Raw genomic sequence first — 24,472 nt, forward strand, 5'->3', positions numbered from 1 at the left:
GAGAGGAGGGTCACAACCCTGCACGAAGATTCGAAAAACATTTTACATTATTTGTCAATGGAATAAGAAAAAAAAGTATTACTGATGTACTTACATTACTTCATTAAAAAAAAAAAAAAAACTCCTCCCCGTCGATGTTATAGGGAAAATCGATCACTCTAGTACAAGTGCAAATAAAAGAGTAATTAAGAATAAACACGAAATCCATTACTCGCTTTGAACGGCTCGGATACAAACCCCACTCTGTCACCCCCAGCTAAATATACCCTTCCCCCTCAGAAGTGAAACCATATCAAAAGGGATGTTGATTTTTCCCCAAATATCCAATATGGAAGATAAGAGACCAACGCGAACAGAAACACTCCGCTTATTAATAATTCGACAAATATCTTATTGGTATAGTGGGATAACGTGTAAATATTTGCGACCAAATGGTCAAACAGCTGTGCAGTGAATAGCACAAAATCTGTATCAATATTATAACTTTGTGAATTATTTTAGATTTAGCAAATCAAACTACCATTGTTTATTTGATAAATATGAGCCAAAGGTGAAAATAAGATTTTTTTTCTTTTTTGTTTGTTTGTTTGTTTGTTAGTTTTTTTTTTTTTTTTTTTTTTTTCAATTAATTTTATTTCCAGTAAAGTTCCTTTCTTATACGTACTACAGATGCGCCTCGGTTTACAGATGCCTGGTCATATTTGGCCCTGATAAAATAAATGTAAATTGATGTCACATGGATTTGTAATTTTATTTTTGACCATACTTCTGTGATCCAATACTTTTTTTCTTGGAGTGGGACATAATCTTATTAAGGTTTCTGAAAAAAATAAAACATAACGCTCACATACAGTAGCAACAAAAAGTAATTATTATTTAATTTCACTTCTGAAAGAAAGGATGAAGCCTCATACTGCACCGAGATTACCTTTCCTAAAAATGCCTTCGGTATCCTCCGCACGAACACATGTACAATTGGTATTTAATAACTTGTCATGCTGCGTGCCTTGCTGTCAAATACAGTAATATAACGGAATGCGATATTAATATGCTACAAGTATTTTTTTTGCCATAATATTTATATATGTTATTTGCTCAATATATATACCTTTTAAGGCAAATCGCAGCAACGTGTTTGTGGGTCTAATTTGTTGTAGCAATTGTCAGATGTGAAAGTTACTTTTTACATGTACAACGTGCAGTTTATTCAGATTCCTTGCCTCGTTAATGTCTATGTACTGTGAGGATTATCTTAAACTATGGTGGTAGGGCTAAACCCTGCTTCTAAGAATGTGCATCATTCTTCTTAAGAATATTTACTTTTAAATAATAATCCTGCTGCTAAAGAAACAGTGACAATGTTGGGGTATTTTATTGTCCCCAGTTCACTTGGAAATTGAATATATCATTTGAAAAACCGAAATGAAGTTAAAAGCGAGTGTTGTGATATCATTGGTAATGCATATCAAGATGACGTACGACTCGTGATCGGTAAAACACTGAGAAAATCAAATTAGCAGTTAGGCGTGATGAAGTCAGATTTATGCGCATCAGCTGGATTGTGTCATTTGTTGCTTTTGAATATGATTCCAATTTAATTAGGAGCTCAACTAGAGGTATATTGGTGCAAGTATTTAGTGTTATGATTTATTAAAAATGGCATTAAGAGTAAATATTGGTCGCTTCCCTCTTTCCCAAGAAGGATGATATATAAACAGGTGCCTAAAATAGCGATATCACAGACACACACACACACACGCGCGCGCGCGCGCGCACGCACACACACATATACTGACAGTCAATGAAAACGCACCATTTATTTATCAAATAATATTTTTAATTCCTTTAAAACAAAAGGAAAATAAAAACTTTCGTGTGAAATATGACCGACTATTCAGTCAAACAAGAGAACTCTCTTATGACCAAGCACGTGAATTTGCATTCGCTTATATGGTTGGAATCGATTCTCGGTAAAGAAAAGGTTAAGAAAGTTTTCTGATGCGTTTTCATTGACTGTCAGTATATATATATATATATATATATATATATATATATATATATATATATATATATATATATATATACTGACATATATATTAATGACTTATATATTAATGACTTGGTTATGAGATGCACATGTAATTACATATATTGTTGGTTATCGATTTCTTTCAAGTCGATTTTAACATATATGCTTTGATTGCATAATTTTACTTAGTCTTTACGATGGAGGTAATTCTGTAAAGTTTGAATAAATGTTTTATGAAAGGACACTCTTTATTTATTATTATTTTTTGTGTGTGTGAATTTTATTATTTTTTTAAAATTTTTACCTAAAAACTAGTCTGTGTATAGAGATAAAACATTCTTTGCTCTGTCGATTTAACTCTCAAATTACACGATCCGTTCAGTGAAACTGCAAGGAAATATATTTTATATAAAATGCACAAGTTGATTAAAGTAATGGACATTGAAGCAATCTGTGCAAGGTTTTATTGCAATTGGACACTCTGTACATATTAAGCTGGAAGCATAATCTATCATAATTGATTACTAGCCAGATAATAATAATAATAATAATAATAATAATAATAATAATAATAAAGCAAAAAAAGTGAAAAAAGTACTATCCGAGATCTTGGATACATAGATTGAAAAGTTTAATGCATTAGAATGAATGCAAACAACTACAATCGCCCTCTCTTCTACAATCAACATCTTCTACTCCAGAAGCCATTGGCAAAAATACATTTTAGACTCTAATTCTTTTTTAAACGTGAATGCAAGTCATTTTGTGTAGAGAAATTACAATCACCAAATGTTGATATTAGGACCGACTGGTATTTCTGTTTAGTGCAATGTCATATACACTGTACGTGTGCAAAATCATAAACTAATTGCAATTAAGGTTGGGTGTTCAAATCAATGTGTTTTCTTTCAATTAAAAAGCACGTTTCTGGTCCATAAAGCTACGGAATTTCAAATGTATTTCATTTAATCGCATATAAACCTTAAAAAAAATAATAATAACAATAATAATAATACATTTACGTCTACAAAGCCGGTGACAACGTAGCACAACTAATGCAATGGAATTCAAATTTCATCGGTTCTGACTGGAATGTAATCAGTATTGGATGATCTGCGCTTGCGCGTTACGATCACTGCTGCTATGACAACAACGCATGCGCTGACAGCCATGACACCAGCTCCAAGTGTAGTGGCAGCCGGTGCCTGGGCACCTTCCTCGCCGTCCCCCTTATTCTTCCCCTCGTCTTTTACGGCAAACTCTGGGAAAACAAAGACGGGGTATTTAAACACATTCGATACGCTAGTTATTGGCAGTTGCAGCATTTGGTTTAGTAAGAAAAAGGATACATCATCTGCCTCTAATTGCTAGAGGAATACAAAATAAGACCAAAGGGGTCATTTTATTATGATGAGGGCCGGGGTGGAAAATGGCTTCATTAGTCTGCTTTGTTACGGTCATCAAACTCATTTTTAATTCCAAAAACGCGTTCGGAACGTTTAGTTCAAACAATAAGAAATGTACCTTCCCTTTAAATTAAATATATATGTTACTTGCCTGCTACGGGGTTCTCTTTCTGGACGAACACGGGTCCCTGCACCAGGCTGTACACCTCTACGTCACCAGGTACCGCTCTCTTCCCCCTGCCGCCATTTTGTGGACAGGCGTACCCTTCACTGGGCCGCAGACACCTACTGTCCCGGTCAGTGGCGTTACACACGATAACGTCACAGTGGATGTACACCTCTGGATCGTTGAAGAACTCGAAGGCCTTGACGGTGAACTGCGCATGCGTGTCGTTAGAGGGATAGAAGCGTACCGTAGGGTCGTCTGGGCATCTGGAAATATACAATCAATGTTTTTTTTTAATTGTGCTGATTGTAAATGTCTGAACAATACATCGGTTAGTCAGTGTACACTTGAGTGTTTATAAGTTCCCTTATATGTTCATCATCTTGCACTTTACCACCAGTAGTACTGATTTATGTACTGAATATGTACATGTATTTGTTGTTTAAATCCTTCTTTATGAAGGAAAAAATGCTATCTTGCATCAAGCTAACGGTAAGAAGCCTAACGACATCAATTCAAAATCTGCGATTGTAATCTGCGATTGAAAACACCGAACTCACTTGTTGCTAATGAGGGCATATTGTGGATAGCCCTTCGTAGTCTTCGGCGTCGCCACGCAGTTCTGTAGGACCACCTTAAGATTAACGTCCGGCGTTAGTAAAGCCACGTCCACATACATGTCCTGGTTAAGTCTGACCACGTGGGGATAGCTGGTCACGGGGGAGGTGAAGTAATCAGAATGGTACAGGTCCATCCTCAGGGTGAAGTTACCATTAGCAACATATACTCGGTTGCCGTACACTGTGCCCTGCATTAATAGCAAAGATAATTATTTTATAAGTCTGTACGGACGTATTTATTGAAAACCAAAAAGAACCGAATGCGCCATAATGTTGATCTGTTACTCCGCATCAAAATGGCTCGTTATTGCATGTATTGCAACATCATATTTTTTGGCAAATTGTACAAGGGACTGGCACAACTGACCGTGCTTTGAGTTAGTAAGTCTGATAATACCACTGATAATAACAACACACGCGTACAAATACCGAGTAGAGCAAGGCATTCCTTTATTCCCCGGGTGTTACACAAAGTGAAAACAACCAAAATTATCTCACCTCAGCGACGAATTCCTCTCCTACGCCACCATATCTCGACAGCACACACTCCACTGTGTACCTGTAGTGCAGCTGGCGGTTGATGAGGGAGTTACTGTACGGACGGAGGACGAGGGCGTTTCTGTAGATGAACGTATCCCTGGTTTCCTTGACAAACGGAACATTACTGCTATTTAATATTTGTTAACAATTTGTATTTAGACGGTATTACTAACCACAATTACGAGCGGATTATATACTTAAATATCTAAATTTTTCATTTTTCATGGCAATATACCCATGCGTACTAGTACATGTATGAGCTAATTTAAATGCAAAGGATGGTGATTTATTTATTTTTCATTTTGTTGTTACTAATTAAGACCAATATCAATTACCAGTCTGCGGGTTCCACACATTTGAGTGGCAAGGGTCACATAGAATATTGCGTTTCCGCCAAGGTATTGGTCAGGAACACACTTGATGTCATCCAATGTCAAGGTCATTGGACCAAGACGAGACTGGATGTCATTTACGTCCACCGTCACAGTCATACCCTTTGTCGAGTCACAATTCACGGAAACATTGGGGTTCACTGAAACAGCAGTACCACTGTTAAATGTGGGAAATTCAAGTTTTAACAACTTTTGTACTGTAACGACGATTCTAAATTTGGTTAAACCCAAGTCCATCTATACATAGATGACCACACTTGGTCATTTCAGTCTTTAAAATAGGTTGGTCGCTTGAGGGTTAAATGCTTTCATCTGTTCGGTAAATACTAGTAAATATTGAAAACGTCGATTTTTTTTTTCAAATATTATTGTATGTCTTGGATATTGACATTTATGGATTTCAAACATATATACTTTTTATGAATAAGGTGGGGAAAATACACGTTATCAAGAATGTATTCCTTTATTGATGTTACATTTAATACAGTATCCATGTCCTTTTATTCTTACCTTGCGGTGCTGCGGTAGCCTCTAAAAAAAAAATAATTTTAATCAAATTTAGACATTATATAGTATCTGTAAGTTGAAGAACTCGTTGATAAAGAAAGAAGCAAGTAATAATTCATTCCTACATGTCTATATGGAACTTTGTGCTAACCTCCCTTAAAACAACTGCTCTAAAACTATACTTCTCCAAACAGATCGACATGAACCGACTTCCGCAAGCGCGAGGTAGATCAGATAATGACCATATTACAGTTAAAGGCCACTTCACACCCCATCCAACGGTTGTGTTATTTTACGCCGTCGAATTGGCAGTCAGGAAGATGAATCTTAAATAATTCACGCGCCATCGGTACAAGCCTGGCTCTCTTTCCAGCAGTGTATGTACGCACTAGTCGCCTGTCAAACTACAGATATGAGTACCCATATTTTTCATTCGTTGGGAATATAGTTTATAAACGTTAAATATGGGTTAAAAGGTCAATTTTCTTGCTAATCTATAAAAAAAAAAACTACTCACGTGCACAAGCATCCGTGGCTAACTGTGTCTCTATATTTGACAGGGCACTGAAGTCTGTTACAGTAAACACGAATTTGCTATCCGGGTCGGTGGCCATGGCCTCCAGCTCGGCAGTATTAGCATTACTCCCAACTCCAATTGCGAACACAGACGCAATATTACGCAGCTTATTTGCTTCTCTGGCGGTTGCCGCCATGTCATTAGATCTACCGTCGGTCATGACGATAACGAGGTTCGGGACGTTTGGCCGATCGCCTCTGGCAGCCGTGAAACTGCTGGTGCGGGCGGTGGAGAGAGCTAGGGCTGTGTCAGTACCATCTCCCATCTGCCTTATCCTGTCCACGGCGGCTAGGATGGCGGCCTCGGTGCTGTGAGTGTTAAGGTTGAGCTCTTGCACCGCGTAGTCTGAGTACTGCAGAACGCCGACCTGCACCGCGTTTGGTCCAACGTCGAATTTCCTCACCAAAGACTTGATGAATTGTAGTTGTTTGGCAAAGTCGGGTGAGTCGACGCTACCAGACCCGTCCAAGATAAAAATTATGTCTGCCTGGGCGTTGCAAACTGTAAATATTACAAATAGTATTATTTTACAAAAAGAAAAAAAAGTTTGGGGGTGGATTTCGTACCATATAATACCACAAGAAACCCTGCAAATAAACTATGTGCTCTTTTGATTTCAAATCTAGAAGAAAATGATAACAAACCCGGTGGACTACTCAAAAGCCGAATCAAGAAATCACCATGATACAGATAAATCTGCTTATTATAAGACGCAAGGATGATGACCTGCACATTTATTGCAAAGAAGAAAAGATAGGGAGAGGATGGGGTAGTGGTTATTAATTTTAAAATGGAGCACGATTTTATACACAATATCAGCTAAAAAATGACTGTAAATTATTGAAATAGAAGTTGCTATATTTACATGTATACCACCGAACTAAAGGTGAAGTGTGTTATCATGATCAGTTTAAGTATATGTAGGCCTGCTTCGCTAAATATAGTGCCAATATATCATTAATAATAAAATACGCCCAATAATTAAAGTATATAATAAATCTGTACATACTTGGTTTTACCGATTCATTCACGGGTTTTTCGGTAGTTGGCCACCCTGGAGTTGAAAACAATGATATATATCATTTGACAAACATTGGATTGCATCAACATAAAAGTATATTTTCGGGTATGATATTTTTCAGTGCGTTAATATATACACCGATGTTAGATAACACGGCAACAACTTACAAGATGCACTTTCTTATATGAATTACATATATGATGTGATATATGCTACGGGTTTGAAACGTGACATACCATAATATTCCCATCTTTGTTAATTTGTAGCCCACAAAGTCATGGGGCCATTAAATTGTAGTCCACAAAGTCAAAGGGCCAGTAATAATACTCACCATAATATTCACATCTCTTCCCGTATCTATCCCAGGGACATGTACAGTTGTAGTCCACATAGCCGTAGGGCCAGTAATAAGATCTTAGTGGGACACACGTGCCTCCGTAATAACATGGATAGGAAGAGCAAGGGTCTTAAAAAATGCAAGGGAAAACAATGGCTTTTAATAAATGCTACCACTTAATTGTTTCGTCAGTCTTCTGATTACTTGATCCTTTTATTTCATTTCGGTGGAGAAAAAAATGCCCAATTCTTGAAAATTCAATAATAATAATAATAATAATAATAATAATAATAATAATAATAAATTCACAAAAGTCAATTGAAATATCGAATAACCCCAACAACATAATCATTGTATTATGCAGTATTGTCTCTAAAAGAGATTGTGTTAATCTGTAATGCAACATCTAATTATACTGTTATCTATACTTGAATCACGGTATACATACCATAGCTTGTGGTAGTCATCGGTGGTTCGGATGTTGCATTTAAATCTTTAAGAAATAAATAAATGATATTTATTTTGATAATTTATATGTATCAAAATATCATACACGATTACAGTCACTGACATTTGGGACGCCACATCGTGTTTAAGCCATTCGTGATGCATTTATTACGTGTATAATGACCGTTATAGGTTTTTTAAATCTTTTTTATTCTACAATCCCAATAATAGATGCCTGCCGCTGTTCAACTGACGTGTCTGTGTTTTTACGACTAATAACATTAACACCAGCGTCAGAGATGGGATAAAAAGGGAAATGTGCTAAGTAATACTGGACTAAACGGTGTAAAATAATATGCGAGAGGCAATAACCGCGAAACTCATGTGCCGAGAGATCGTCTTGGAAAGCAGAAGAGAGGGGGACACAAAACGGCGAATTCGTACTGTTATGCAACATATGACCACTATAAAATCAAGCGAGATATCGACATTTTACGGTGATTCTCGTACATGTATAACCCCAATAGCCAATAGTTGTGTGTGGAACTATACGATGCTACTCTTCTTACATTTTATCACGTGATAGGGATCCAGAATCCCATAAAATTAAACTGCACGTGCCATATAGACTATCCTGGAGAATTCCTCCAATGAGCTACCAATGTTGGTGAAATAACTTACAGTGTGGTACTTTACTACAACTGCTCTGATATGGAGATCCACAGGACACACTGACGTCCTCTCCATGTCTACAGTCGTGTCGTCCCCAACCATCATGGTAACACTGGGAAATAGACGTTTCTGTTCCTGTACAATTTAGGTTATCCAACCATATCTGTCCGCTGCCAGCACCAAAGCATGCGCTGTAGTACCCTTCCACATTCTGGTCGCTAAAACGCGTATCACACTGATCAGATTTTATACATCAAAAAAGTAATAATGTATGTTTATTCTCTATTCTGTCTTTTTTGTCAGTCGTTTATATTGCCCGTAAATGGAATCTCAGTTACTGAATGTACGGTGTTACAATCGATGAGTGAGTGACTGATTTTATATACCTTCCCCCTTTAGACTTTAAACCAGTGGTACAAGAAACTAATTGCAGGAATTTCTTTGTGTTACATGGAATCTACGCTCCCACATATGTCACTTAAATAAATATTGCAATATGTACCTAAATCCAAGCATTCGACATATGACCGCAGCATCTCTATCGTCAAAATAGTCATCACACACAGTGCCCCAGCGACCATTGTAGTAAACCTCCACACGTCCCTCTCTGTTGCTGTTGCCTCCAACTAAACGAACTGGGACGGCTGCAATAAGAATACTTTTTAAGAAACCATTTAAGACAATATTTGCCATAAACAGAGTCTTAATAAGTGTATGCACTAAGCTAAATATGGTGTCTATATAACTGATTTAATACGCTCAATAATTAAGTATAATAAACTTGTACATACTTTGTGTTACCGATTCTGTTGTGGGGCTTTCGGTAGTTGGCCACCCTGGAGTTAAAAACAATGATATATATTATTTGACAAACACTGGATTGTATCATTCAGCACAAAGTATATTGACGAGTACATGTACAGGTCTGTTGTTTGTCATGAACGGTTTTATCAAAGGTTTCCTGACACTATTTACATTTGTATGCGTTAATATCTGCACCGATGCTAGATAACGCTGTATCAATTTACACGATGCAGTTCCTCGTATAAATTAAGCGTGAAACTTAAGTAAATATGTTGTGATATGATATAAATCATGAAGTGTGACATACCATAATATTCACATCTCTTTCCGTATCTATCCCATGGACATGTGCAGTTGTAGTCCACATAGTTATAAGGCCAGTAATAATACTCACCATAATATTCACATCTCTTCCCGTATCTATCCCATGGACATGTGCAGTTGTAGTCCACATAGTTATAAGGCCAGTAATAAGATCTTTGTGGGACACACGTGCCTCCATTGTAACACGGATTGTAAGAACAAGGGACTGTTAAGAAGAAATTAAACGCATAAGTATAACACATATTCAAATAAATATTTATAAGCCTCATAAAAATCCACAAAACAAACACACAAACAGCATTCATACCTTCCGAACTGATGTGATTAAACGAACTGGAGCAACCAGTGTGAACAGTTTGCACTTATAAACTTCACATCTTATCAATGTCCCTACACTAAAAAGACACTAAAAAGACCCCCATCCCGCATCAAAGCACCGAATAGCTTCAGAAAACACCCATCACCTCAACAAAATGAAGCTTACTGCTATATACTTGCAAGGTAGAACATGCATTTTTACATCTACATTAACTCAATATCCCTTGTTATTATAGTATATTGTTATATTAACTTGTACATACTAGGTGGTGTCACCGTTTCCATTGTAGGGCTTTCGGTAGTTGGCCAACCTGGAAATAAAAAGAGGGATATGTAAATCGCTATAAGCGATCGATTAAAAATATATAAATAACTAATAGAAAAGAAAATACATAGCACGATAACATTAATAAGGGTTTCTCACAGCAGTCGTCTCTTTTCAGGTGTTCCATAGATTTATCATTTTTCTCTTGTTTTCTGTATTATCATATTGATACATATAGTATTTGCACTGTATTATCCACTTTTCTTACAGTGGTGTCCAATGCTCAAAAACAGTAACTAAATACAGGTAGCTTAAAGGATTGCTTCAACATTAAGAACTGCGTGAGAATTAAGGTTATAATAACAAACTGAACAAGAATAATAGGGTCCGGGTAAGAAGAACTTATAGTCAGGGAAATACAGTGTACCTCCGCGACAATAAAATCTCTTTAGTGCTAGGAATCGGGTACCTGGTCTATAAATACTGCCCCAATAGCACATTTCACAAGTCAAACATCAGAAACGTAAAGTTCACTTACTCGTAGTGTAATTGTAGTTGGTACAGGATCGTCTGTATGAAAAGCCACAAGATACCCCGACATCCTCGCTATGTGAGCAGTGGGAATTACCCCAGCCGTATCCCTTATAGCACTGAGCTAAGGAGGATTCAGTCCCTTGACAGTGCAGGTGATTCAGCCAGATCTTGCCGCTACCTTCACCAAAGCAGGCGCCCCCATAAGCCTTGGCGTAGCGGTCACTAGAACGGGATGGATACACGTATTGGTTAATCAAAGTAAGGTTATGTTATTATAAGATGGTGTAGTATTTCATAATGGTGAATCTTAAAACTGTTCAATTTCTACACAATGAGTTGAATGCGTACCTGAGAGCTTTCGCTATAACACATTTCAACTCAACTGAACAGTTTTCAATCACATCATTATGAGTAACACTAAAACACAGATTAACTTTCATCAGAAAAACGATTGTTAGATATCAAGAATAGATGCATTAACGATTTTTCATATGTAAAAAACATACCCGTGTCCAAGCATGCGGCATACAACTCGAGCATCATTATCATCAAACTCGTGGTCACATATCGTTCCCCAGCGTCCGTCGTAGTAGACCATTACTCGCCCTTCCCGATAACTGTTTCCACCAACTAAACGCACTCCTGTAAGATATAAGCACGCATTTTATTCATAATTTTAACAGTTATGCATGCGATTTTTTATCAACTAGCAACCTTCGTGCCTACAAAAACTATTATGCTCCAAAACGTACTTTTAGATCACTTGACCAGTTCTTGCTCATGCCATGTAATGCCAGCCTGAGAACATACGGCAACCTAGCTCTTCAAGTCTATGGACCAAATGAATGGAACAATATCCAAATATACTTCAAAACTATAGAATCTGAGGACAATTTGAAAAAATTAAAACTTTGATTCAAAAAAATATATATAACTGATTTAAATGGCTGCTATCTTTTATAATGTACTGTCTATTTTAATATCTTAAAATCTTAACTGTCCATATATTTATTTACATTGTACTACACATTTTAATATATTCTAATAACTATCTAATATTAACTACCTATTCATTTATTGACTTTATTTCAATATATATTAAAATCTTATTCTGTTCATTTTACCCATGTCTACTGCATGTTTGACTATAAATAAATATTATAGTTATGGAAATAGTACAATTATGCAATGTGTTATGAAATGTTCCTTTAAAAATTAGAAAATTAATACAATGCTTACAATCATACTGGACATATAAACATTTAATGATCAAATAAATATCTAACCGGTGAGACAAAAGGAAACAACAGTTGATTTACTCACTGACATATTCTTCTGTCGTCACACTGGGGATCTCTGTTGTTTCTGAAAAACATGTGTATGTGTATGAACTGTATGTGTAAATTAACCAATTTCAAATATGACAATTTGCAAAACTACTCTCTCTCTCTCTCTCTCTCTCACTCTCTCTCTCTCTCTCTCTCTCTCTATATATATATATATATATATATATATATATATATATATATCACTTACAGAAGCGGTTTGCAAATGAAAATGTGTTAAACCTGTTTAACTAGAGAACTTAGACGCACTGTAAAAATAATGTGCGCCAAAGAATTGTGGCAAATATAGATACATAAACATTTTTTTTTCCTTTTTATGGTAAATGAAGGGACGCAAACTAGCAAAGTGTGAAGTACCGTGTCAGGCGTGCAATACTCACGGTATCCGTAAGCACCGTATTCGCACTTTTGTCCAGTACGGTAGTAAGGACAGTTACATCTGTAGCCAGTGTACGGCCAATAGTAACTGCTGGTACGTACACATGTACCGCCATACTGGCAGGGGTTTTGGAAACAGGGGTCTGGAATGGAAGAGGTATAAATGGATTCTGACAAAGATTCCTATGTGTAATAATGAACAACATACGGCATCAATATATCAAGCGTTTTGGGAGCAGGCTCTGGAATAGACCCCATATACATATACTACTAAGGCCTACCATTCCACTTACAGAGTAAAATGGTTATCTTCAGGTTTGCAAACTTTAAATATGGGCACAGTGGGGCAGCATTATCAAAGATACTTCTCCAGAACACGTACATATATGTGCTTTTAAAATGCATATATTTAAGTTTATGCTCGTGTGAAAACTACAACATAGCCATAGCAGAAAAAAATAATTAAGACACGTCGAATAGAAAGACTCACCGTATGTAGTTGATTCAGGCGCCACTAAACATAAAATAGAATAAATACATTTTCAATAGTTAAATATTATTTATAGTTATATATGCCCCAAAAATATTGGACTTCGCGAAGATCTAAAATCATATTACCATAACCCTGAACCAATCAAAAAAAGTGTTTAACTCACAAAATCCTATATCACACAAACTTTTAATAAAAAATATAATGTGTTGACTGAATCGACTTGACTGAATAATTATAAATACATGTACCTGTTGTTGTAATTCCTTCTGCCGCAATGGTTTCTTCTGTATAATAATAATAATAATAATAATAATAATAATAATAATAATAATAATATATGAAACAATGAACACAATATCTTGTAAGAATTTTAATTCTATATTTCATTTATTAACCAAATATCGCTTGCTGATGACATACTTTACTAGTCTTGAAAAAAAAAAATATATATATATATATTGTGTTTTATCATTGACTTGTTGATTTGTCAGCCTCATCTTTAGATATATGTTGAAATGGTACATACCTTAATTATCAATCTTATTAATACTATCCTTATGTAGTCATTAGAGTAAGTATTACAATCTATAATTATAAGTGACCTCTCACTGTTAGAAGATAGTATAGCTATAACTGATGCGCCGTTATTTTTGATAGAAAAAAATCAACTTACGGTATCCGTAAGCGCTGTACTCGCACTTTTGCCCAGTACGGTAGTAAGGACAGTTACACCTGTAGCCAGTGTACGGCCAATAGTAACTGTTGGTACGTATACATGTACCGCCATACTGACAGGGGTTTTGGGAACAGGGGTCTGGAAAGGGATTTTGGAAATTTCAGACGGTAAAAGTTCAGATTTTCAATTTAATTCAAGACGCAGAGGGTATTGGTGCGTGCAGAGGTCACTTTGAAATACGATAGGTTTGTATCATCGATTTTCCTCTAGAATATGCAAGGAGTAATATCACTTTAAAAGCGGATTTGAAAATCGTGTACAACTATTACGTATCCATGGCATCGGTAATGAGGCTATAACAATGAGAAGGGCTAGAAATGAAAGGCTTACCGTATGCAGTAGTCATCTCAGTGGGAGGATTTCCAGTAGTTTGCCGACCTAAAACAAACACAAAAAAAGCCTATCACATTAAGTTTTTAATATAGATAAAATAAATAAGCATTTTAACAACTTTAAAGTTATGTCTTAAAAAGAATTACTTAAAGATACATTATTGAAAGACTACATCATTATTTGTGACCAATCAGAAAAAAAAATGATACAATTCATGATCAGCGCAATAATGTCAAATGACAGGGAAGCATGCTGCAACGTTTGATGTTATATTGATGTTATAAAATACATGAACTTCGATAGAAGGCTGGGTTACAAAAACAATATTCCTCAAATAGACAAATAAATTAATAACTGGATATTTATGGGGCACATGAGCAAACTACATTGTGGGATTTGTGGAAAAATAGAATTTGATTTGAGCTTTCAAATTACACATCATGCAGACTACAGTTATTTATTTCACATTTCAGGAATGCTGCTCAGAATTTAAATGTGTCATGGATTCTAGCTAATGCATCAAAACTAATGATTGTGCGACTATCAAAATTAATTACGAAAGTAGAACCAATAAAGACTATTCTTGTTTATTACAACTGACGTCATCCAGACAAAGTTTACTATGATCAGCAATGTCTAAAACGACCATTGTCTTCATTCCGCGTTTATTAATAAAGAGCACACACTGTATTGAGAAGAACCTGGTCAGCTCCTACAGTAGGGATATTCACAAGACACTGCGGCCGAATTAAACACCTGCATGGTTGCTTAAAAAACGTCCCTTTCTCAAAACAGCTTTATGTGTATATATTTGCAAGGTTCACATACGGCAGATAAAATTAAAAAATGCGGCATAAGATAATCGTGTACATACTTGCTGATTTAATGTATCATTCGGCATGTAGAGGGTTTCAACGAACGCTATCTGTTCAGAAATATCACAGCACGCACCTTGGATAACATTGTCGCAGGACTGCCATGTTAAAACCACCTGAGCGCATGTGTAACTCGTTCAAAGTATAAATCTATTCATACAGGTGTGTTGTTTCCATAAACATTTTATGAGCTTTGGGGACATTAGTGTAAAGAGATTTTCTTTATTTCTGTGTCATAGAGGAGAAACCGACGTCCGGAATAAACATACAGCAAGTGAGTATAGCGTGCCCGTCAAATATTGCGTCTTTATCTTGCATGTGGAGGTGCCCACCGCTTTTGATATGAATTATTGTATACTGGAGAAATCCGAGCGGAATTTAGGCATTGATTGTAAGTCCCCATGGAGAATAAAAAGCTAATTGGTTTTAATGGAACCTGTAAAATTACACTTTTCCTGTGGATACAATTGATACATTCAGACTTAACATTTAATACGGAAGAAAACTTTCGAAGTGCATTCCAAAGGGAGAAATATCGAATGGCATTTGAAGTGTATTCTAACTGCACTCTGGGTCGCATTCTTAATATTCTTAGGGCATTCCCAATGTGTTCCAACTACATTCGAGCTGTCTTTGAGAGTTAAGACGCTCAAAAGGTGCACGAATCATTCTAGGCAGGTTCGAAGCTCATCTTGAGTATCCCAACGGTATTCTTATAAGAATTAAGGTCATTCCCACAGAATGTGGCGCCAATTTTAAAATGTTTCATTCCGGATAATTCTGCTTGCTTACTGCTGATTCCCAATAATATGACAGGGGCTTTATATAGTGCCTTCTGGTCTCAGTGTAATTCTTATTGATACGTTCATGGTGTTCAACTATGCAACTGAAACTAAGTACCATTCTAATGTCAAGAGGTTGAGGATAGAGGATGATGCCACAGATTTTTTACTGTTCTGACGAAAGGAAAATTAGACTGGGTTACCATGCCTACAAGGTAGATCGATCCATCTGGATTGGTCTAACTGTCTGGGGAGTCTCACTAAATTGCTCTCAAATGAAAAAAAAAATTAAAAAAATGAAATGTCTGTCAAGCATACCGAGTCAGCTTGGGGGTAAAGATAATTACCCCCTAACAGCTTTACAAGACGTGGCAGACATATAAGCTGGTTTAGTTTATAGCAATTTAGTGACACTCCCTAGTGAGATAGATCGGGAAAGGTCCCTTACACAGCATAACATTTGCTGGTACACATCCATGAAGGAATTGTTTTTAATACCAAACTGTTATCCATGAATTCAGTATGTACGTGATGGCCATCATTTGCGTTTATCTTAGACTCGAATCGTGCATTTTCTGTATATTGTTGTTTTAAATAACATATTTTTACAGATATCACTCTACCAATATCACCAATGTCTTGAATATGCTAATATCTGAACTCTGCAACCCCAAAACATATGGAAAGACATAATCCACCTATTAAAAAAATTGCCACTTGTCCATTCACGTATCTTATATGAGATCGGAGTTTTTTTTGAAAAAATAACGCATCTTTACTGATAGATTTTAATAGCCTTTATTAGAATAAACTATACTTATAGTTTGTCCTATATTGCGCACATAAACGCCATGTCATTTACTCACCATAAAGTTCACACCTCTTTCCGTATCTATCCCAGGGGCAGGTACAGTTGTAGTCCATGTAATAATAAGGCCAGTAAGAAGCTCTTTGTGGGACACATGTACCTCCATGGAAACATGGGTTTGAAGTGCAAGGATCTTTTAAGATAAAATAGAAACCAGATCAAAAACATGCAAGGGTCTCGTAAGAAATATAGAAGAAATCGCATACCAGTTGATACACACAAACACCTTTTAATGCTGTCGTAATAATATGTTCCATTGGTATGTGCTTTCAGTGGCATTAGTGTTAAGTTGGTGCGTGTCTAGATGTCTTCAAACACGACAAACACTTGAGAACTTAACGTAATATATATCATTTATACAGAAGTGTGCTCTATAATACCATTTACATAAAGCAATGTTCTAATTTTAAAATGTTTTCGCACAGAAACTGATTCCTAAAGTAGATGCGTTCTCACATGATAGCAAAAAAAAACTTAGTCGACCAATTGGAAGCGATGTGCCGCATGTACCTGGCAGATTTAAATCATGGCAATCCTGTCCCATATATCTAGTCCCAGGACATTTGCAGATGTAACCCACGTAGCCATAAGGCCAGTGAGGAGATTTTTGCGGTACACATGTACCTCCATTGTAACATGGGTAGGAAAAGCAAGGACCTGTATAAATAAATAAATAAATAAATAAATAAATAAATAAATAAATAAATAAGATACATACACGGCTTTTAAGAGGAGAGTTGTCATATAAAGTGTCTTTTAATAAATAAAAATATGAATATATAAATAAACGAATGATCCTGTATGGGATACACGCACTGCCTTAAAAGCACGGGTCTGGAAAAGTTCAAGGTCTTGTTAGTTTTCATATCCTAAAATAGGAATTCTTTCGATTAAGACAAACAGAAATACTTCGTACGTACCACTGCCTGAGGAGGTATTTCCGGGTGCTTCGGTCGTGGCTAAAAGAACAGAGCACAAGATCAACTATGGCATGGGAAGATACCTCTTTCGCAAGAGAAAAGTTTTTACCCCTACTGCATTTATATACACTGCTATTAAATGTGCTATGTGTATTTTTTACCATTACATAGCACATGTTTGAGCCTTGGACGAGTTGATACTCGAATATTCTATTATGAATGTTTACTTAGGGTTAGTATATGGTTAGTTTATAGTGGTTTGTGACCAAACTAGGAAACAGCTTCCGTTCATAACGCAACCAAACATTAAAGGAATATTAACTCTTCGATTTAGCCAAAAAATGAATTTTCCTGGAGTAAAAAGCAATCTTCCCATACTTACCAATGGTTAATGGATCCATTTTAACATTCAAAGTAAGTCCCTGCTTTCTTGTTTTCAAAAAAAGTTTGTTTTTTATGTTATAATCCCTTAGGATATTATAAATGAGTATAGCATCAAAGGAGGTCACGTGGTCTAAAGACAAGCTCAGGCATCAGAATAATAGCTGTAACTGCCGCTTTTGTTGTAAAACAGAATATATTATATTTTTATGAGTTGTTCGTATGTTTTTATTGTGAAATATAGATCTCATACGAAGAGTTATTATCCCTTTAACTGTGGGCAAGGGAAACAATACTGATTAATAAATATAGAGCACTCACCGTTTTGAGAATGCCCTGGGCAGCTTCGTGTGTATGAGTACCCACAAGACACCGCGGCATCTTCAGAGTGACCACAGTCGTGGAAACCGAAAATTCGGTGGCTACATGCTGATAAAGAATTTTCATCTCCAGTGCAATTGACATCATCTAGATAAGTTAACCCATCGCCCTGCCCATAGCAGGCCGACTGGTACGCTTTTGCATAACGATCACTAAAATGCAAAGAAAAGGTAACGTAACGTACTTTCTCTCTCTCAATTTATATATATATATATCTCAATCTATACCTGCAACTACAAAACAACGGCCTTTTTTGTCAAAAGTTTACACAAGCACATTTAATTCCGGTCACAACCCGCAAACTAATTTTAGTAAAATCTCGGTCACAACCGGACGCACGATTTTTAGGATCTACGTACCCTACGAAATTTGCGTACAGTGGAGTTCGTAGAAGTAGATGAAAGTCTGCAATGGAAAGGCGCAAGTCTGCCTTGCAAGTCACAGGGGCCACTTGGGAATTTTCTTTTTAAACAGGGACACTAACTGCAAATTGCGATGGCCGCGTAAATTGTACTCATTTTTTAGTTTGTTTTGTTACATGTGTACGTGTTATGCATTCACCACTTACGATGATAAAGCAACGCACGGCGAAAGTAGTTCCCTATGTGTCAGTTTTGCTTCACACTTGCCTAATGTGATGACGTACTGATGGCGTTGATCAGTTTTGCCTCCTGTTCTCCCCTTCTTTCTTCTTCCTTCTTTTCTGCACTTCTCTCTCTTGCTTTTGAAGACACATTAGAAGTTGGATTGAGCATGTTTTTTTTTTTTTTTTTTTTTTGTGACCAAACTAGGAAACAGTATGAACAATCACGTTGCACAATCGACACATTGCACATTGTCGAGACTCAAGCGCGCGTCGTGAGCACGCCTTTTATACTCAAGGCGTGGGGATGACGCATGTGCGAAGCATTTTCAGTGTGCGGGCTGATCGTCAGCTGTGAGGGCGGACGCGTTATTCAACACTCACAGGGGACTTGCTCCTTCATTGTTTGCGACGTGCGACTTGGACCACGCACGTCTCACTTGAGAACTACTTGCGAAGTCCTTGAGAGGGGAACTAGTAGAAGCTTTTGAGCTTTTGCCCAATGTCCTCCGTACGTGCTTACAAGCTATCTGCGAAATTTCATAAGAAGGGCTTGAGTGGGGTTTGAGAAACTGCGCAAACTTTGGACCCAAACAACCCGTCATAGCCCGTAAAGCCGGTTGTGACCGCGGCTTAACATACTTCCCTTTGAATCCTTGGAGGTTGTAGAGTGAGAAGAACGATTTGAATGGAAAAGCGCATGATTGATTTGAGAGTCGCAGGGGCCACGTGAGATGTTATTTTTTAAAGCAGGGGCACTAATTGCAAGGAGCAATTGCCCTGGGAATTGTACTCAGTTTTTGAGTTTGTCTTGCTTCCTGCTCACGTGGCACGCACTCACCGCTTACGTATACGAAGAATTAGGGGATCGATGCAACCCACAGCAAAAGTAATTTACACTTGTGTTATTTTTTCGAACAATTGCCTCACACACTTGTGACGACGTGCTTACGACATAAGTCAGTTTTGCCTCCTGTTCTTTCCTCCTCCCTTCTTTTCTGCTCTGTAAGCTTCTTTGTAAGTGCAACACGTGCATTAGTTAGACTTCAGAGTAGATCAGAGTATTGTAGTGAGGTGTGTTCATGCCTCACATGAACTATCCCCTAACATTTCAGTACAGCGGCACAGGTCTCCCCCGAGTATATTGTTTAATTCGGTTTTAGTCCACATCAGTTAAAATTAGTTTTTGTTAGTTTTCAGAAGTTATCAATAGTTTTTCTGCAGCAAAATACAATATGTCCACTCCAAGAAAGTATTATAGTTTTCAACGGAACAGAACAAAACAGAACTTAAACGTCACAGAGCTTTGCTAGACGCTGAAATTGAACTATTTTGGCTCAGAAGGATGCAGCAACCGCTGCGGCAAAAGCCGCTGCTCTTGGCACAGATTTACATAATTCTAACTCAGATCTGGAATCACTTTTAGACTGCCTATGGACAAAACAAACTGAAAAATACGTAGAAACTGTCCAAAGTCAAGTTAGAGCAGACACCCAAGATGCTGCTGACAGAAAGGATCCCCAAAGAGTGACTGGCGGAATTGACTCCCACGGTGTGACTAGCGGCAAGGATCCTCTCGGTATAGCTGTCACGGCGGATTCCCACGGTGCGAAAGGTGAAGTTCCCTATACGGAAATCCATGTTGCGTCAGCGACAAGACATGTTCAGTGACTTTCTACCTTATCTTCGCGGTACGCCCAGATATGTTTCTCGCGGACCAGAAGTACCAATTACGTTCCTTCCAAATGACCCCCACAGAATGCCCGTATTCCATTCTCGCCAATAGATGTGCTCTATTTTTTGCATCCCGCCCTTACCTTGCCAGAGATCCCGGTGTTTAAGGGTGATGTTTTGATTTATACTGCATTCAGATTCTCTTTGAAACTAAAATAAAATCTAGAGTCGTATCAAACACTGAGAGATTGTACTACCTTTATCAATACACAGATGGTGAACCGAAATAATTGATAAGTAGCTGCCGCAATATGCCAGATGGGTATAAAAGGGCACGCAAATTGTTGCATAAAGAGCATGGTAACAAATACAATGACATGTTTAAATAAATTCTTAGCATGGCCAGCTGTTAGAGCGGAGGATAGTCTTAGTCTTAAAATGATCTCAGTGTATTTAGACAAGTACCATTCTACAATGCTTCATTTAAATTCATTTACACGTTCTTAACCATGCCCCCCACATTGTTAAAAGGTCTCCATGACCTCCCAGAACCGCTGGAGAGGTATTGGAGCAAAGACTGTCAGAGAAGAGAAAACGTTTGCAGTGTTTTCAGATATGGTTACCTTAAATGAACATGATATTGAGCAAGTCAACGACCCAGTATTCGGAAGGGAGACACTTAAATCCGAGGGTCCCAGTGTGCAGACGACTCACTTTCCACAGACAAAAGCAGAAAGGACGAAAGGTCCGTCACCTATGAGGAGAACTCACACGGCACATTCCCCAACGCCACGGACCATTGCACATCCGCCAGGTTCAAGTTTTGCTGTGATCACTCATCAGGTATGCCCCCATTGTCAACAACCTCACAAGCTGAACGAATGTAGTGCTTTCTCAGAAATGCCCTTAGCCGAGAGAAAACATCCTTTATTCAGCAATCATCTCTGCAAGGCATGTTTGGAACCCAATTACATTGCTTAATGGTGCTTGAATAAACTTACATCGCACCCTACATCGTTACATGACCCTAATTTTCAACGATTGAATGCAATTAGCTAAGGTCAATGTGGTCAATACTGCTGTCAATACTTCAAACAGCACATCTGTCAGTCAGTCAACCATGAGAGTTCCCGTTTTGAATCTCGCATGGAAGTAATCCAGAAAGAGAACAGCTCATTTACGCTATGCTTGACACTCAGTCAGATATTTATTTCGTTCTGAGAAACACTTCTGATTCCCTTCATTCAAAGGCACACCTGTTTAACTGCCATTGTCAACCATATCTGCATTGAATCACATTTTGGACAGGAGCAAAATCTACGGTTTATCTGTGCGAGAATATGACAGTTCAGAGAGAGTTACCTTACCACCATGTTGCATGAGAAAAGTGATACCAGCCAACAGTGAACACATACCATCCCCCGACATCGCCCGCAAATGGCCCCATCTGCAGCCGATTTCTGATAATTTGATTCCTCGAGACGACGTTAAAGTAGGTTTACTTATCGGGTACAAGTGCTCATCCGCTTTATTCCCTCGAGAGGTCATACCTCCTGTGAATGACGGCCCTTAAGGTCTTCGCACAAGTCTCGGTTGGCGTATAGTGGAAACAAGATTCGTTTTGGTGACCCAGGTTTCATGATTCATCGTGTGATGAAAGAAAGTGTTCTTCTGCCTACTGAATCGTGTAAAAGAAACATGTGTACCAAAGCAATTAGGACACATGCTAAAACTCGATTTTAATGATCAGCAGCTTGATACTGTGGCGCTTTCCTGTGAAGATTGCTAGTTTTTGGACATACTAGAAAAAAGGCATCCACGTGACGAACGACGGACATTACGAAATGTCACTGACGTTTAAAAGGAGAATCCTATTACACCCAACGACCGAGAATTAGCTATAAAACGTCTTTGCAATCGCGTTTAACACAGGGCCCAAACTTTGTGCGCGAATAAGCCAAATTTATGCAATCGTTGGTAGACGCCAGCGCAGGAGGCTACGAGCAGTGTTCGTATCTTCGGCTCGTGAAGAGGACAAAAACAATATTGTTTACTCATGAGTGAAAGCAGGGTAGCCCCGCTTAACGCCGTTTCCATTCCGAGACTTGAGCTGACAGCATCCACCGTAATGGTGAAAGTGGCTCCTTTCCCAGCTGGAATTTAAGAAACTGACTGAATACTTTTGGACAGATAGTAGGATAGTACTCCTGTACGTCAATAACGAGGCGCACCGATTCCACACTTACGTAGCAAACAGGGTACAGATGATTAGGGACTTCACCGAGCCAAACCAGAGGTCATACTCTTCATCGGAGAGCAATCCTGCTGCCGCTGCCTCACGAGGTTTGTCTGCCGTCGATCTAGCTAATCATGAGCATTGGTTTCACGGGCCTTCCTTTTTATAGGCAACAACGGTCGCTTCTGCGGAAGAAAATGAATTTCCTCTTCTCCAAGACGACCCAGAAGTGAAGTAAACAATATCAGCATTGTCTACGTCATCCCACGTGTCAATGCTGGATCGACTTGAACGTTTCTCACATTGGTGCAAGCGCAACGGGCCAACGCTGTCTGACAACGCTTTCGTCAAAATTTGTCTCGAAAGGGACAGAAGGTATACTCGCCAATCACTGTTGATGATATAAAAGGAACACAAATGTTCAAACACGTGCAGGTCAATGCATTCTCGAATGGACATAAGAAACAGTCTTTGGGAAAGCTCAACCCTTTCTTTGATAAGAAAGGACTTTTGAGGGTTGGAGGACGAAATTGCACGTTCTCCCATCCAAATTAAGACATTCGTCATCCTATTATATTACACAAATCGCACCATATCGCATCGCAGTGTTAACAACACGCGCACCGGTCATCAAGGCAGAGGAATGACAGTAAACTATCTCAGGCCAACTGGCATATGGATCATTGCAGCAAGCTCAGCAGCGTCGAAACTCATACCCAACTGCGTTGCATGTAAAGGAGGGTCAGTGGGAGAACAAAGGATGGGAAATTGATCTGAAGATCGTTTGACAGAAAGCCCCCATTCACTTAAGTCGTGAGGGAAGGGAGAAAGGAGGTCATACGTTATGGTGTGCTGTCCACATCTTTTATCACGGCTTATTCACTTTGCAATCGGCAATCCTCGGCTGATTCCGCTAGCTCCATACTAACCTCGGATGTGATAGGTGCAGGAATATGCATCAGATCCATGCATTTTGTCCGCCGGAATGCCTACTCACTCAATCGATTATTCCGCCCAAAAAGATGGCTTTCAATACCCTTGATTTTTATGATGCTTTACAGTTTGCCAAACAATGCACTAAAATTGACTTTGATTTAAAGGATGAACAGATACAGACGTTGAAATATTTGTACTACGGACATGATACTTTGGCTGTTTTACCGACGGGCTATGGTAAAAGGGTGAAAGTAGTTCCTTCCCAATAATCAACAATCAATATTGATGTCATCGTATCACGTCCAAGGTTATTGTCGAGTGCGGAGACATCCGAATAGTTCCGAGTGATTCACTTTGAGGTAGCCATCGCGCCGACAACGGACTCGTTGCGTCGATTTCAAGCAATACGAGGACAGGTCCGATTGCCAAGTTCCGATCGCGGTATGAATTTAACTGAGGCCAACAACAGCTTGAAAGAGCATTCAGTGAAATGGATCAACATACTTTCTCAGAATATTTGAGGGAACGACAGTGCGATTACATTCAATTTGAGTTTAATGCACCGTCGTCCAGCCATGCAGGCGGACTCTG

At 38.1% G+C, this 24,472-nt stretch overlaps 1 protein-coding gene across 1 annotated transcript in view; it reads right to left on the reverse strand.

The window, feature by feature from the left end:
* Positions 1-2,520: 2,520 nt before the first annotated feature.
* Positions 2,521-24,472, reverse strand: part of LOC106167426 (scavenger receptor cysteine-rich domain-containing protein DMBT1-like) — a 48,294-nt gene continuing 26,342 nt past the window's right edge. The window contains exons 20-46 of the mRNA XM_087014088.1: positions 18,393-18,604; positions 17,691-17,729; positions 17,281-17,427; positions 16,769-16,903; positions 14,243-14,290; positions 13,850-13,990; positions 13,425-13,460; positions 13,174-13,197; positions 12,686-12,826; positions 12,283-12,324; positions 11,466-11,601; positions 10,964-11,181; positions 10,424-10,471; positions 9,913-10,047; positions 9,506-9,550; positions 9,217-9,358; positions 8,724-8,932; positions 8,044-8,088; positions 7,590-7,724; positions 7,247-7,291; positions 6,178-6,738; positions 5,664-5,684; positions 5,097-5,293; positions 4,720-4,866; positions 4,162-4,409; positions 3,587-3,867; positions 2,521-3,290 (exon numbers count right to left, since the gene is read on the reverse strand). Coding sequence (XP_086870214.1) covers positions 3,097-3,290; positions 3,587-3,867; positions 4,162-4,409; positions 4,720-4,866; positions 5,097-5,293; positions 5,664-5,684; positions 6,178-6,738; positions 7,247-7,291; positions 7,590-7,724; positions 8,044-8,088; positions 8,724-8,932; positions 9,217-9,358; positions 9,506-9,550; positions 9,913-10,047; positions 10,424-10,471; positions 10,964-11,181; positions 11,466-11,601; positions 12,283-12,324; positions 12,686-12,826; positions 13,174-13,197; positions 13,425-13,460; positions 13,850-13,990; positions 14,243-14,290; positions 16,769-16,903; positions 17,281-17,427; positions 17,691-17,729; positions 18,393-18,604 — 3,772 coding nt within the window. The 3' untranslated portion in view covers positions 2,521-3,096. The remainder of the gene's footprint in view (positions 3,291-3,586; positions 3,868-4,161; positions 4,410-4,719; positions 4,867-5,096; positions 5,294-5,663; positions 5,685-6,177; positions 6,739-7,246; positions 7,292-7,589; positions 7,725-8,043; positions 8,089-8,723; positions 8,933-9,216; positions 9,359-9,505; positions 9,551-9,912; positions 10,048-10,423; positions 10,472-10,963; positions 11,182-11,465; positions 11,602-12,282; positions 12,325-12,685; positions 12,827-13,173; positions 13,198-13,424; positions 13,461-13,849; positions 13,991-14,242; positions 14,291-16,768; positions 16,904-17,280; positions 17,428-17,690; positions 17,730-18,392; positions 18,605-24,472) is intronic.

The sequence above is a fragment of the Lingula anatina genome, chromosome 5, assembly GCF_051362555.1.
Source record: "Lingula anatina isolate TDL-2025a chromosome 5, LinAna3.0, whole genome shotgun sequence".
Taxonomy (NCBI): Eukaryota; Metazoa; Brachiopoda; class Lingulata; order Lingulida; family Lingulidae; genus Lingula; species Lingula anatina.